We start from the raw sequence: 15,771 nt of genomic DNA, 5'->3' as shown, positions 1-15,771 counted from the left end.
ATTATGAATAATGTTTTTCTTTTTTGCTTGAACCTTGAAAGTTGATTATGAAAGAAAGAAACCCTACAGGATTTTTTCAAGTTTTCAAAAATCTGTCGAAATATCCTAGGTAACGAAATCATTTCTGATGGTGTAACAATAACATAATTTTAACAATTAACGTAGATATTGATTTTTTTCAAATTGTAATAAGTTAAACTTGATAGTTATGCATCCAGAAGCTTACTTGATTGAATGAAATTCATCAAAATTGTCTCCAAGTTTTACAAAGTCAGACGAAATATTGTGGAATTATTGCATATAGGGTCATTCCACGTCAATTGGACCAAGAAGTGGTAGGGGGGTTCGGCGATTTTTTTGGAATTTTTCCTGTGGAAAGAACTTCCGAAGGGATGACCAATGGCGCAAATCGCAGCCCTCTAGCCCATTTTTAAAGGCAGCCAGGGGGGTGTCAAAATTTTCAGTGAACCTAAAATATCATCCATTTCACCAGTGGAGTACTCGATAACCGCGGTACCTACCAAAATGGAACATTTTCTCATAGTTAGGGGTTTTGAAAGGCTTTTTGGTGATATCATAAAAATCAATGTTGCCACTTTTTTTCGTACAAAAAATTAGCTCAAAAAGTTTCGAAACGTAGTTTTTATATCGTTCCGACTCTCAAAAATTCTTAAAAAAATATATTATAGAGAACTTTTCATGCTGAACAACATATTAAAAAATTGGAATGGTAACATGTTGCAAAGTTGATTTAAAAAAATTGAAAGTTTACGAAAAAATGCGATTTTTTTATTTAAAACATGAAAAAAAGTTTTGATAAGTGAAGTTGACCCCTTTGACCCCTATTTTTACGTATCTGTTGAAAAAGTTGTAAAAGCCCTTTCACTCGATGAAATGAACTCCTCACAAAAAAATCAAAACTCGAAAAAAATTCAATTTTCAATTTCAAACATCAAAAAAAGTTTAAATTTATTCAGTTGTCTTATTTTGGCCTCTTTCTGACGTATTGCATGAAAAAGTTGATAAAAATTACACTCGCATCAAAAAAATAAAAATTCGTTCATTTTTTGAATCTTTTCGAATTTTGATTTTTTTGTGAGGAATTCATTTCATTGAGTAAAAGGGTTTTTTCAACTCTTTCAACAGATACGTAAAAATAGGGGTCAAAGGGGTCAACTTCGCCTATCAAAACTTTTTTTCACGTTTTAAATCAAAAAATTGAATTTTTTCGCAAACTTTAAATTTTTTTAAACCATCCCAATTTTTTAATAATATGTTGTTCAGCATGAAAAGTTATCAATTATATATTTTTTTCAGAATTTTTGAGAGTCGGAACGATATAAAAACTACGTTTCGAAACTTTTTGAGCTAATTTTTGGTACGAAAAAAAGTGGCAACACTGATTTTTATGATATCACCAAAAAGCCTTTCAAAACCCCTAACTATGGGAAAATGTTCAATTTTGGTAGGTATCGCGGTTATCGAGTAATCCATTGCTGAAATGGATGATATTTTAGGTTCACTGAAAACTTTGACACCCCCTGGTTGCCTCTAAAAATGGACTTGAGGGCTGCGATTTGGGCCATTGGTCATGCCTTAGGAAGGTCTTTCCACAGGAAAAATTTCAAAAAAATCGCCGAACCCCCTATCACTTCTTGGTTTAATTGACGTGGAATGACCCTATAATAATTTTAAACATGTAGATTGGTAATTCATAATTTTTCAAGTTTTCTGAAGTGAACATCTCGTGTACCAACGAATTTCAGATAGACACTCCCCTCCCCTCCCCTCTTCCCCCAAAAAACCTACTGTGAAATCAGAGCTGATCATCTCGTGGACCAGCGAATTTCACCTACAAGGGAACCATTTGAACGATACTGGACCAGATCGAAATAACATGCATTGTTTTAAAAACCCTCGCAGCCAAAATTTCAGGGGCTAAACTTCATTTTTAGGTTGTAGTTTTTCAAATTGACCTCACCCATGGCTCCCAGAACCTCCCCCCCATTGGTAAAAGCCCAAAAAAATTGTTGGAGACTGTAGATGGGTTCTAACCGAAAATCTGACGTCATATTCGTGTTCAGCGTCACCAAAAACTTACTACTTGATGTGTCGCACGAAAAAAAAACATATTTTGAACTTTTACCCCATTTGGGGAGGTGCTGGGGGCCCTGGATGGAGTCCAATCAGAAATCTAACGTCATATTCGTGTTCAGCGTTGCAAAAAACATACAATTTAATATATCACATGCCCCAGATTTTTTTTCAAAAGTTTAGCTCAAAATCGGGGGTGGGGTGCTCCCCCTCAATCAAGAGATTCCATCTCGAAACTTGAATACTTCAAAAAAACATCAAAAGATACATCTATGAAAATTTTTTCAGAATTTTAAATGGTAGCTCCCACTTATAGCGCCATTTTGAAATTGAAACTTTTAATTTGAAAGTTCAACTTTCAAATTTTGAAAATTTCAAAATGCTGAAAAAGTTCAAAATTCAATACCCTTTCGAACTGTGGAATCAGTTTTGGTCAAAGTATCATAGTTTTGGAGGAATGCGCTGCTGAAGTTGAGTACCTCGAGACAGTGTGAAAATAATGATGGAATGACCCTTAACCAAGTAGGTACTAGGTAGTAGGTATGTACGTATTAGTCGTTGATATGTATGAAATTGAAGGAATTATTCACGTTGGTTCATTTGGTACATACAAAAAAAAATTCGATTTTATAAAAAAAAGTTTCTAAACTGCCTTTAAAACGAGGTTTTTAATTTTTTTTCTAATTTTCAAAAATTCGTCAAAAATCCAAAAATAGATTTTAGCATTTTGAATTTTGGACACCGGGATATTAGGACATTCTATTTTAATGTACACAGTTTGGATTCGTTCAAAGCTTCAAACCGAAGGAAGAGGCAAAAAAATTTTTTTAATAAACTTTTGATGAGTCTTTTTATGTTTTTTTTTTTTAATTTTAGGAGAGACGTATAGACAACTGCCTTCTACTACACCTCCTCTGTTCCTCACTTTGCGTACATTAATTAGACTTTTGGGTCATCTTGCAATGAATCCAATCCAAGTGTCCGCTTCTGAGTTTTCAATTTTTGGTAAATTTTTTAAAAATTCATGAATGGTGATTGTTGTTTTTAAATTTTTAATGCTTCAGACCATGTTCTTTCCAAAAATTGCATCCTGATTCAAATCAAATACGTATACTTCAAGGTATGTTTTGCTTTTTTAAAAAACTGAAAAAAAGAGTGGATAAGTATCTGATTTTTTTTTTTTTTGTAGAATTCGACCTTTCTTTTTAAAGTAGGAATGTGGGCTCACGCCCTTCGGCAATAAGTATCTCTTCTGAGTCCACCAAATAATCTGTCAAAAAATTCAACAACTGCTAAATCATCCATGAATTTTTATGTTGTTTTTTCTGTCACAATTTTGTGTAGAATAAGGTACCTAAATACATAGAACATTAATTATATTTAAATCGACTGCTCAAATTATGTTACTTGCTTCTGTGAAGTACCTGATAAGTTTCAATTTTCAAACTCAGTACATTGACCTCAAATAAAATAGCAGAAGGTGTTTTTATCTGTAAAAAAAAAAATGTTTTGGTAAAAGTCCAAGTTGGCTAGCATTCTCCTAATTCATTATCTTGTGTTCCAATTTTTTCAGCTGGTTTTCTACAACAAAAAATTTAATTCTCTGGGAAACAGAGAAACAAAATATGACGACTTCATTACAAAAATAGCCCTTGTAAAATAATTGAAAATAAAAAACACTCGAGACAAAAAACCACTGTAAAGTGTGATGAATTAGTGTATGAGATTTTTTTTATCAACTTGAGTAATTTCCTGAGTTCGTGTTACTCTCAGAAAAACTTTTGGAGGACTCATACAAATATGTAGGTACAGTGGAGAAAAGCATCTCCCCAATTTTTTTTCAAACTGACCATGGCTATTTTATTTTTAGAAATCAAGTCGTCATCAATAAAAATAAAAAACAAAAATTATTGCTATTACCTACGGTGTCGATAATAATTATCAAACACAGATATCTTTGAGTATACCTAGATGGAATAAATATTGTATGTAGATAATTACTCGAAGTTCCTTTCCTTATCGGTAAATTAGCGTCTTGTTGATACCTACCTATTGAAAATAATTTGAAATACACGCGCTTTTTCAAGGCTTTTTACCCTTGTTATCTCGTATGATGGCTGATAAGGTGCTTATAGTTTAGTTTAGTAGATAGATAAACTGCCTGCTTCTTGAAATGGAGTCTCCGGCTCATATTTTCATCATTTTCGAGTGAAATTCAACCTGGTGCTAGTGTGAATTAGGTACATCGTTCTGTTTCACTTCAGTTTTACAGTAAAATAAGTATGTAGTGTAGCACCATGCTCCTAAAATAACTATAAAACACACAGTGGTCCGTCTAAACATGGAATATACTTTCAAATACGAAGACTCACTGCAGCGATGCGAAGCTTTACTCACGAATAACTTCGCCAAACTGTCCGAGTAAGTGCATAGCAATTAAGCATTTTGTACTTGTAATTCAAACTTCATATTTTGAATGATTGGGTGTACTTAATTGGAATTTTCATCAACAGTTATTCAGATTGTCCAGAACGAGAAAGGGAATACGTAATTTTAAAAAAGAAGCTGGACATTATTCAAGAAAATATTAAAGCATTGAAATCGGAGTACGATGATCTAACTCAATTTACTCAAAACAGCCTCTGTTCGAGTTCATTCGAAGATCATTTTACAGAAAAGTTTTTCGAGTAAGCCCATCTTTGGTTTCAAAATTTTACCTTTTATTAGCAACATTGACGTTACTATAGATGCTTATACAGTTTTCTCGATTTTCAGCTACTTAGTAAGCCAAGAAGTATTGAGGCGGAAATTTATTGGAATCATTAACGACTGTAGATATATCAATTTACGTTTGGATGATTTTCTCTACGACTGTTCTTCTGAAGCGTTGAACGATGATAATTCTAATCTTTCGAGTACAGTTGATGATTTCGATTCGTATTCAATGCCGGAAGTATACGTGTTAGTGCCGAGACTCGATTGGGACTATGGTAATCCTCTTTTTTCTAGTAGTTGTATTATATTAATCAATCTTGAGACAACTTCGTTTTCGAACGAATATGCTGAAGAGTACTGTACCTCTTCTGCTGCTTCTGTATGATCCTGAGTTGATTCAGAGTTTCATTTTCAGATTTGAGTAGTGATGTAACCGTAAAGATATGCGACTCAACGATCGTTTTAAAAACCAAAAAAATTGAAGATTTGGCTGCTTCAAATTCAAAACAAAATGGAACTTCTAATTCTAGTAAGTTGCAGCAAGCATGAGTTTAATCTTTATTGGTTTATTAATTTATAAGCTAAACAATTATTTTTATTTCTTTTTATTCAACTTTCATCAGATCTCGGCCAGTCGTTAGTTTGCAACATTTGCCATCGGAATTTCAGTCGCAAACAACACTTGAAAGATCATATGTTTTTGCATGATGGTTTAAAACCATTTGAATGTGCCGAATGCGGCAAATCATTTGCAACGAAAGACCATGTGAGGCGCCATATACTCACACGACATTTCCCATATCACAGCAGGCCATACAAGTGCGATATTTGCAGCAAACTTTTCTCTTATCAGGGTCACTTGAACAATCACAGAAGAAAATATCATTCGTCTTCCGAATCGTCTAAAAAAGTGGAAGGATTTATGTCTGCAAAACAAAGGAAAGTTACAGGTGTGTAAGTTATAAGTGCTGACTGCTGGTCAAACATCACTCGTCTTATTGGTAGTCCGTGGTCAGTTTATTCATTTTCATTTATTTTTATTGGATTTACATTAGATAGTAGCCGGTCACGCGTTTGCCAAAAACAAAAACCATTTGAATGTGCCGAATGCGGAAGATCATTTGCAAGGAAAGACTATGTGAGTTCCCATATATTCAGGCGACATATCCCATATCAAAGCAGGCCATACAAGTGCGATATTTGCAGCAAACTTTTCTGTTATCGGAACCACCTGAACTATCACAGAAAAATATATCATTCGACTTCCGAATCATCTAAAAAAGGATTTATGTCTACAAAATGAAGGAAAGTTACAGGTGCGTAAATTTTACAAATGCTGACTGGTGGTCAAACATCACTCGTCTTATTGGTAGTCCGTAGTCAGTTTATTTATTTTCGTTATTTTTATTGGATTTACATTAGATCGTAGCCAATCATGCGTTTGCCAAATTTGCAGTAAAATTTTTACCCGAAGTAGTGATAGAAGACGTCTCACGAGCAAAGGATTCATGTGCATAAAGAAAATACATTTCTGATTGTATGAATTGTGGTCGAATTACAAGAACTTGAACTGTGTTGTGCTTAAATAACATGTGTCCTATTTGCATGAATGCCTACGTACTCAATTTTTTTGCTCTGGAGACTGTAAAATTGTCTTCGAAAGTTCGAATTTTGATTCAATGCGGCAAAATTGGAGCCATTTAGCCATTTATTTTATTGTTTCGCGTTATTTTCAAGATTTTATTTACTTATGTACCTCCTGAGTGTGTTCTTCTTTAGCTGTTGATAGCGATTTCGTTTGTTTTGAAAGATGATTACTCCTAATTAGTTCACTTTACCTATCAGACTGATTTACTTTAAGCACCGTTGATTACATTTATTTTTTGTTTTATATGTATTTTTGTTGTGTATGCATATGTAATGATATTATGATTATCGAGAACATTTCAAATTAATTTGAACAAAATTCGTATTTCGTTTTGTTTGTGTAGTTGTTGAAAGTTGAAACCATGCCCAATCTAAACGTTCGAGGGTTTAAGGCTCCTTACAATTTGAAACGATAAAAAGTCGAGAAAAAAGTTGACCAAAACGATCTCTCTTTGCACCGTAGTGCCCACATCTCAAGAAAACCACATTGCCACGTCTAAATAATTCTCGTCGAATTGTACGACACGTCTTCGAAGGCCGTGTCGCCCGTAGTACTTTTTACTACAGTTCGCGCCGAATTGTTGCAAGGGTTTAGATATTCCGATTACACCAGATACGCTATGGCAACGAGTCTGCAACCGAAGTCCCGCGATACCCCGTACGTTAGGTTTCAGCGGAGGTAACTCGGTCTAGCAAGCTGCAGCGCAGGCGTTTGGAATTGAGAGATCGGACCACCTTAGCTCGGTTTACAGGAGCACGCCACGACACCCGGTCATAGTATATGTAGTAAAACTCGTATATTATATAGACGTGAGTAAATTCATTTTAATGAATATTTTTTCTCCTTTCTATTCAATTTTTTGTGTAGGTATTTATTTTTGCCATAATTATGAATCCAAACTTGTATGGGTTTTTTTAAAAAAAAATATAAATTACTGCTTTTTATTTCAAGTTTATGCTGTAATTTTGAAGAAAGACTAATGGAAATGAATGGACAACGAAGTACCTACATGATGTTGAGTTGATGTGATGTGTCGAATCGAAATTTTTATAAAAAGCAAGGAATCGTTTATGTAAGTTTATTCAGTCAAAATTGCAGGTATCATTCTATTCTATTCATCGTATTTATTATTTTAATTCCTTATTCGATATTTAGTTAGAATTATTTTATTCCTATTTAGGTCAATAACGAAGACGAACGATGTACTGTCAGTAGTAAATTCGCAGTTGACAGTCCCAATAGATAGCGCTGCTACGAGCAATGAAACTAGGATATAATTTTTCGTTACATGTATTCTTATGGGAGATTTGCGATTTTCAAAAATTAATTAAAAATCGTGTAATTATCGTAGGAGTGTAATTTTTACTTCAAATGAATGTTTAATTCTTCTACTTTTTGAGAAAATTTATTACAATTTCTTAAACATTGTTTTTCTTGTGAAAAAATTGCTTTGCACTTCCTATGTTTTTCAGCATTTCAGGATACAATAAACAATGCAAATACGTTGTAAATGCAGTGCAATTTTTTTGCAAGAAAAACCATGTTTAAGAGATTGTAATAAATTTTCTCAAAAAGTAGAAGAATTAAACATTCATTTGAAGTAAAAATTACACTCCTACGATAATTACACGATTTTTAATTAATTTTTGAAAATCGCAAATCTCCCATAAGAATACATGTAACGAAAAATTATATCCTAGTTTCGTTGTAGTTCTGTTTCGACCGCTAGATGGCGACTACTTTGCTGTCAAGTGCGAATACGTTGTGATAATTCAGAAATCTGGGTAGTAGGTATGGTGAAAATACAGGAGGTAGCGTTGTAAACAGTGCACGGTTCGATTTTAATTCAGTAGATGGCAGCATTGTTGCCAAGTATGGCAAAAAAACCAACTGAATGAAGAACAAAATTTGATTTCTTTCATTTCAGTTCAGTTGAAGATTTTTTGATAGGTAGGTAGATACTTATAACTTACGAGCAATCAAGCCACTAAATGACTAAAACTTACCAGAAAAATACTTACAGAATTTCAGTTAAAGTTGGCATAAACGTAGGTGTTAAAATGATGCAAAAACTGTTCAAAAATGTATTGCCTAAATCTTTTTAAAAATAATTTTCAGAAAGTTTTGCTTTTTTGTGGCAAAAAGCCAGATTTTTTGTCAAAAGAGGGGCAAAAATTACTGTTTTAATTGCCATTCACCATCCAAAAAAAAAAAACAGTTCTTTTATCAAAATTACTAAAAAGTTTCGTTTTTTTTTTGATAAAATTGCAGGAAGCTCTTTCATTCTATTTTGGTAGAAATTTCCGGAAAGTCTAGATTTGCTACTGCAAAAAATCCACTCTTTTTACCACACTTGAAAAAAATCAGTTTTTAATCAAAATTGTTGAAAAATTGTACGTACTTTTTATAAAAACTATTTTTTAAAAAATTTTTGTCCAAATTGCTAAAAAAAAGTGCTCCTCAATCAAAATTGCCAAATAACACTTTTTTTTGACAAAATTATTAAAAAAACACTGGTTTGGTCAAAATTCCTAGGAGATTTTGCCTTTTCTTCTCAAAAAATCCGTAATTTTTTTTTTATAAAACTTGCAAAAAATCAGTTTTTCATCAAATTGTTAGCCAGCAAAATCTTACTTTAAGAAATTCCTTCAGTTTTCGTGAAAAATTCCTACAAAGTCTTTGTTTTTTGTGGCAGAAAAAGCTGCTCTTTTGTCAAACTTTCAAAAAAATTAGTTTTTCATCAAAACTGTAAAAAATCTTACTTTTTTTGCAAATATTGGAGGAATAATTTTGTACTCTTCAACTCTTGGAAAATAATTATAAAAAAGCTCATTAGTCGGGGGGCCCGCATAAGGATCACTTGCACCCTCTGCCGATCCTCCGGGGCAACTTTTTTCTTAAAGGGGTAGTCCTAAGGAAAATTTCTAGTCTTTGTCCTAAAAAAAAAGTGATCCGACTTACAAAATGGCGGCCATTTTGATTGACAAATGACAGGTCAGCCGAAATCGCAGATTTCACGTTCCAACATAGGACTAGCATGAAATTTTTTAAACCGTACACAGGTAGATCGAAAGAGCAGGCAAAAATTCATCACCTGTCAAAATTTCAAGTGCTAAAGTGCCTTACTTATTCGATTTTTGGTGAATTTTCAAAAATCAAAATTTGAGAAAAAAATTAAAATTTTACCAAATTGATCTAGAAAGCTGAAATTTGGGATATACCCTATTTTCGACCTGCCAAATCGATTTGAAACTGTTTTAAACCGTTTTGAGCAGTTCTGGAGCCTCCAGCAGATTTTTGAAACTCGAAATTTCCACAAAAATTTCTTCAAATAGAGTTGGAAAGCCGAAATTAATTCTGAAAACTAATTTCAATACCCTGTGAAGTCGACTGCAGATAAATTTCAAGTCGTTTTGGAGCCTCCAGCAATTTTTTGAAAATTACTGGAGCCTACAGTAAATTTTTGAAACTAGAAATTTCCCTAAAATTTCATCAAAATGGAGATGGAAAGCTGAAATTAAGTATGCCCTCCAATTTTAACACCCTCTGAATACGACTTCAGGTGGGTTCAAGTGATTTTTGTAGCCTCCAGTGACTTTTTGAAAGGTTTTATGGCGTTTTTAGGAAAATTGAAATTTTAAAAAAGTAGCTGGAAGCTTCAAAACCACTTGAAACCACCCTGCAGTCGATTTCATATTATTTTATTGAAATTTGTTTGCAGAGTAACTTTCGGCTTGCTAACCCCATTTGATGAAATTTTGGGAAAATTTCAATTTTCAAAAATGTACTGGAGGCTCCAGTAATTTTCAAAAAATCGCTGGAGGCTCCAAAACGACTTGAAATTTACCTGCAGTCGACTTCATAGTGTATTGAAATTAGTTTGCAGAATTAATTTCGGCTTTCCAACACCATTTGATGCATTTTTGTGAGAATTTCGAGATTCAAAAATCTGCTGGAGGCTCCAGAACTACTCAAAACGGTTTGTAACAGTTTCCAATCGATTTGGCAGGTCGAGAATAAGCTATATCCCAAATTTTAGCTTTCTAGGTCAATTTTTTAACATTTGGTTTTTTCTCAAATTTTGGCCAAAATTTGATTTTTGAAAATTCACGAAAAATCGAATAAGGCACTTTAGCACTTGAAATTTTGACAGTTGATGAATTTTTGCCTGCTCTTTCGATCTACCTTTGTACGGTTTAAAAAATTTCATGCTAGTCCTATGTTGGAACGCGAAATCTGCGATTTCGGCTGACCTGTCACTCAAAATGGCCGCCATTTTGTAAGTAGAGCCACTTTTTTTTAGGACAAAGTCTAGAAATGTTCCTTAGGACTCCCCCTTTATGAGAAAAGTTGTCCAGGAGGATTGGCGGGTGGGGGTGCAAGTGACCCTTATGCAGGCCCCCCAACTACATGTTTTTATACGATTGCTAAAATTTCCTGGTTCTTGTTTTTTTTTAAACTCAAGAATTGCTAAAAAAAAAAAGTTTTGTGGTCAGAAATCTCAAAATTTCCTGAATGTGTTTCTTTTTTGTGGCATAGGCGTAGGCATAAAAATCTTTTTTTTTTGTCAAACTTCCAAAAAAATCAGTTTTCTAAACTGCCAAATAATCTTTTTTTTGTCAGAATTGCAAAAAAATCAGTTTAACATCAAATGACTAAAAATGTTACTTTTTAGCCAAAATTGTGAAAAAGAATAATTTTTTGTAAAAACTGTAAAAAAAAAGGACCTCTGTTTTGTCAAAATTACTAAACCCTGTTTTTTTGAATGAAAAAAATTACTAAAAAAAGTCTCGTTTTTTTTGCCAAAATTGCAAAAAAATATAAATTTTTTAAATCAAAATTTCCACGAACTGTTTTTTTACACCAATCATGTGCTATCATTATTATCATTCAGTGTGACCAACCAAAGTATTTAGTTGAAAACTTTTTTAGGGGTACTCGATATTTCTGGGCACCCTGTATACTTACCTACCAAGATTGCAAAGCATTTTTTTTTCATAAAAATTGTAAAACAAAAGACCCTTTTTGTCAAATTATCTAAAAAAGCCTGGTTTTTGTTTTTTTTTGTCAAAGTTGTTGAGAAGTCTTTTTTTTCAAATTCCCAAAAGGAAGGATTTTTTTCTTGTCATAATTTGCCTAAAAGGATAGAACTCTCCATTTCATCCGATCCCACCTTTTATGATGTATCTATGTAATGTTGAATTTTTCAGTTTACATTACTAATTTGCAATTAATTTATTACCATGTTTCAGAGTTTCAGTGGGATCATTTTCGACTATGGAACGTGTGTTTGGTTGCTAGCAAAGTAACACAAAAAAAATGGATCTTTTATTTTTGGTAGGTACGTTTAATACAATTAATACACGACGAAAGTTGAATAACATAATAATTATACTATAATAGACGAAATTGATTCTAAAATTAAACTATTCTTCGTATAAATATAAAGACAAGACATAAATAATATTAATTTAATAAATGCAATAAGTTTCATTTACAGATAAACAATCAATGTCGATCACAGATGTAAAAATTCGTGTCCTGAAGTTACAAGTAGGTACATATAAGTATAAACAAAATATATAGCAATAGCAAATCGTATCAAATTTACGGATAATACCCTAAAACATTTTCTAAATTCATTCTCCTGAAAAATGTAGAATTCCTATACGAGAAACTATTTTTACAGCACGACGAAGGGTACATATCGTTGGCGGCGGCGTGATGATACATGGTGCAAGTACAAGCGCAGCTACACGTCCTGATGGGCGAATGCGGATACATATTGATGACCGGAGGTTGTTCGATATTCCTGATGACTTGCGGCATAACGTAATTATGATTATAACCCTGTCTGTGGACCATTTGAGGGCAAGCCAATTCAGCGTAAACGACGTTCTGTTTATTAACAGGTGACACATGGCGAGGAGAATCTTTGAACACATTGGAACACTGGCTAGGTTCCGGTTTTGCGAACATGCTGTAGTCTACGGCGAGGTTATCGGAGCTGGAGCTTTTCTTTTGGGATGTTTTCGAGCTGGCTGATGATAAAGATGGACAGTACTTGTACGTGTGCCGGCAAGGAAACGCTTTTTGACCGGAGGTATCGTACAGTTCCATGCGACTTTTATACTGGCTCGAGCTGCTTGTGTTTTCGAGGTATTCTAGACTTTTGGATAATTTAGAGTAGCGTTTATCGCGTACCGATTTATTGGTCGGGCTGTCGTCCGGTGATAGACTAGACTCGGATACAGCGAAGCCTTTTTGTTTGAGTTGCTCGACTAATGATAGTTTTTTCGGTTTAGCGCAGTAGCATTTGTTGCGTTTACGACATGCCAAAGTGTCGCAACTGCACGCGGAGAAATTGGCCGCGATCGACTTCTTTTTTTGTTGTTCTTTACTTAACGAGCAGTAACATTTATCGGCCGAAGTACAAGTACAAGATTCCGTATCGTAGCTGCACTCGCTAAAAGAAAAGTAACCGCTGGACGATGGCCTTAAAACGTCGTCTCTGTTATTCTGCTTATTCTTGGAATACTGCAGCTTCCTATGGTTAACGTTCGGGTAATCGCTATCTTCCGATGTGCTGGTAATTCGTTGCGAACGAAATTTCAAAGTCTTATGTCTAACGTTGGTATTTTTCGTAGGTCTCAATTTCGGCACTTCTGGTTTACTCTTCTCTTTCAAGAAGAACGAATCTGTCGACGTTGAATCCGTGTACAGTTTAGCTTCTGCGGCGGATTTTTTACACGAGCAAGACCCACCACCAGAAGACGATGTAGGTTTCAACTTGACTAAAGGTTTACGGAATACGTTTTTTAAGCCTTTTTTCGTCGTTATGACTTTTTTCAACTTTGGTACTTTTTTTTTGATTTTTTGCTTCTTCATTATGGTTTTACTCCTGTTGTAGAGTTCGTCTTTGCTCAAAACTAGCGCCAACTTTAGCAAGAATTCTTTATAAATAGGTTTCAGTTCGTTGAAACTCATTCCTTCTTCTTTGATTATCACGTTGAGGATTTCATCGACGGTTTTCAAGCCTTCCTGAGACTGCAACTCGTTGAACATCTCCATGAAGCCGAGCGGACTCAGGCTGCTTTTTTGAGCCGGTGTTTCGGTATTTCTATTTCCTTTATACCTCGAACTGAGACGATTCGTGTTCAAGAAACTGTTACTCCTCGGAATGGCTACTTTGGTGAGTATATCTCCATTATCATTGGACTCGTTCGACGTTTCATCGGATTTGATCTCGTTACCCGAATCATTTTTCAACTTGGTTCTTCTAGGAGGTCGTTTCGGTGGTGGTAAACTTTTCTGCTGGTCGGTTTGACCGGTAGCAGGTTCGCTAGAAGACATTTCTCTGATACTGCTGAGTCGATTGATGCTGGGTTTTTTTCGATGCTGGCCATTATTTTTGATTACTCTGTTTTTACCCAGCACACTCTTCAAAACCGTGTACAAAGTGGATGCCATTACTTCAGCTTCTTTGGCAGATTCGCAAACGAACCCGTGGCATACCATTTGCTTATTCGGTGTATCTGGTTCGCGCATCACGACAACGAAAATCGGCGAGTCATCTTCGAATACGCCGTTTTCCACATACTCGTTGTATTCGGAGCTGAGTTTTCGAAATAAGTAACTTTTGTCTTCGGAGTCTTTATTGATCAAGGGTAAAAAAGCGTATTCGTAGCCGACTCCGGAGGATCGAAATTTAAACCTGAGTGAAGCCCAGACGCCTATAGTCGAAAATGGATTAAGCTTTTCAATTTTACCACCGTAATTACCGTTGTATTCGATGTATAATCCTGTATCGTTGATTTGAATTAATCCGGTTTGATCTCGTTTACGATTTATTTTATATTTGAAGTATAATTCTCGTAATGGCTCTTGTAACCCTTCCAGCGATGTGATTTTACACTGGACTGTCAAAGAACCCATATGCTTGACGGTGAATTTCCGATCGTGTTCGATCGAAGTATCGATTTCAGCCTCGGATGAACTAATTTCCGAAAACATTTTCTCAATTCGGACCTGTACGTCGTTTTTTTCACCCGACTGTGTGGCTAATTGATCTGGTTCGTTTTCGCTGCCGCCGCCCTCGACTAGGGATTTTACTTTACGTGGTTCGTAGTATTTGCGATTTATATGGTATTCCGAGGTGACCGATCGAGAGTCGTTGAATAGCATATCGATTCGACGTTTCGATGTGACTGAGCTGCTGGCTATTGATTCTGTTTCGCATTTGTATAGGTCGACCAATGATGGCATTTTGGGTAAACGGAAACCGTTCGAGAAGCCGTTTTGAGACAGCGAAGGGAAATTACTCAGATTTAGTTCGACTTGGTCTCGGATTTGCGGATCTTTCATCGTGAGAAGGCATCTGAAACAGAATGACAAATATTCAGAAATTAAAAGGTGAGCTTCTGTTTTGGTGAATTCTTTTCTAAAATAATAAATTTTAAGAATTTACAGCGATTTTAGTTGTAAAACAAAACTTTAGGAAATTTTAACATAAGTGAGTCTTCCCTGCAAATTTTTTTATACAGATACGTTACCTACCTATACCTATGTAGGATTTTTTTGCGAGTTTTGCAAACAGAAAATACCTACCTGTTGACTACTTTAAGGCGAATTATCTATTTTATAATTAAAAAAAACGTATATATTTGGAATTTTGTCAAGAAAATGAACTTCTTAAGTAATTTGACAAGAAAAAACGGATTTTTGGTCATTTTGGCAAAAAAGAGAACTTTTTTAGAATTTTTACAAAGAAGCAGTAAGTAGGTCTTTTTTCCAATTTCAGTAAATAAACTTGGCATTTTGATAAAAATGTGATTTCTTTGGGCTATTTTGACAAAAAAACAGAACTTTCTGGAAGTTAAAAAAAATTTTTATGCAATAATTTTAGCAAAAAAACCAACATTTTTTGGTCAATTTGACAAAACAGATAGTCGGGTTGCCCGCTTATGGATCTATTGCACTCCCCCCCGGCCGATCCTCCGGGACAACTTTTTTATTAAAGGGAACATTTCTAGCCCTTGTACTCAAAAAAAAGTGGCCTTACTTACAAAATGGCAGTCATTTTGATTGACAGGTGAGCCGAAATCGCAGGTTTCGCGTTCCAACATAAGACTAGCATGAAATTTTTTAAACCGTACAGAAGTAGATCGAAACAGCAGGCAAAAATTTATCACCTGTCAAAATTTCAAGTAATAAAGTGCCTTATTCGATTTTTGGTGAATTTTCAAAAATCAAATTTTAGCCAAAATTTGAGAAAAAATCAAAATTTCACCAAATTGACCTAGAAAGCTGAAATT

At 34.5% G+C, this 15,771-nt stretch overlaps 2 protein-coding genes across 3 annotated transcripts; one reads left to right on the top strand and one right to left on the bottom strand.

Moving 5' to 3' along the window:
* Positions 1-4,164: 4,164 nt before the first annotated feature.
* LOC135835293 (zinc finger protein 160-like) lies at positions 4,165-7,401 on the top strand. 2 transcript variants are annotated; one of them, XM_065349478.1, is made up of 7 exons: positions 4,165-4,515; positions 4,608-4,781; positions 4,870-5,084; positions 5,225-5,338; positions 5,433-5,759; positions 5,865-6,125; positions 6,801-7,401. In XM_065349478.1, exons 1-6 carry the CDS (start codon positions 4,436-4,438, stop codon positions 6,110-6,112), a joined length of 1,158 nt encoding a protein of 385 aa, XP_065205550.1. In that variant the 5' UTR covers positions 4,165-4,435; the 3' UTR covers positions 6,113-6,125; positions 6,801-7,401. The 2 variants fall into 2 exon arrangements, with proteins under 2 accessions (XP_065205550.1, XP_065205549.1); XM_065349477.1 differs by lacking the exon at positions 6,801-7,401 and adding an exon at positions 6,232-6,700 and having other exon boundaries at positions 4,170-4,515.
* A 4,555-nt stretch (positions 7,402-11,956) lies between these two features.
* LOC135835290 (uncharacterized) lies at positions 11,957-14,821 on the bottom strand. Its single transcript, XM_065349474.1, has one exon. It carries the CDS (start codon positions 14,819-14,821, stop codon positions 12,065-12,067), a length of 2,757 nt encoding a protein of 918 aa, XP_065205546.1. The 3' UTR covers positions 11,957-12,064.
* Positions 14,822-15,771: the final 950 nt, after the last annotated feature.

The sequence above is a fragment of the Planococcus citri genome, chromosome 2 (genome assembly GCF_950023065.1).
Source record: "Planococcus citri chromosome 2, ihPlaCitr1.1, whole genome shotgun sequence".
In the NCBI taxonomy this organism is placed as follows: Eukaryota; Metazoa; Arthropoda; class Insecta; order Hemiptera; family Pseudococcidae; genus Planococcus; species Planococcus citri.
Note: the sequence above shows the minus strand (reverse complement) of the source record. Positions and strands in the feature narration are given on the sequence as shown.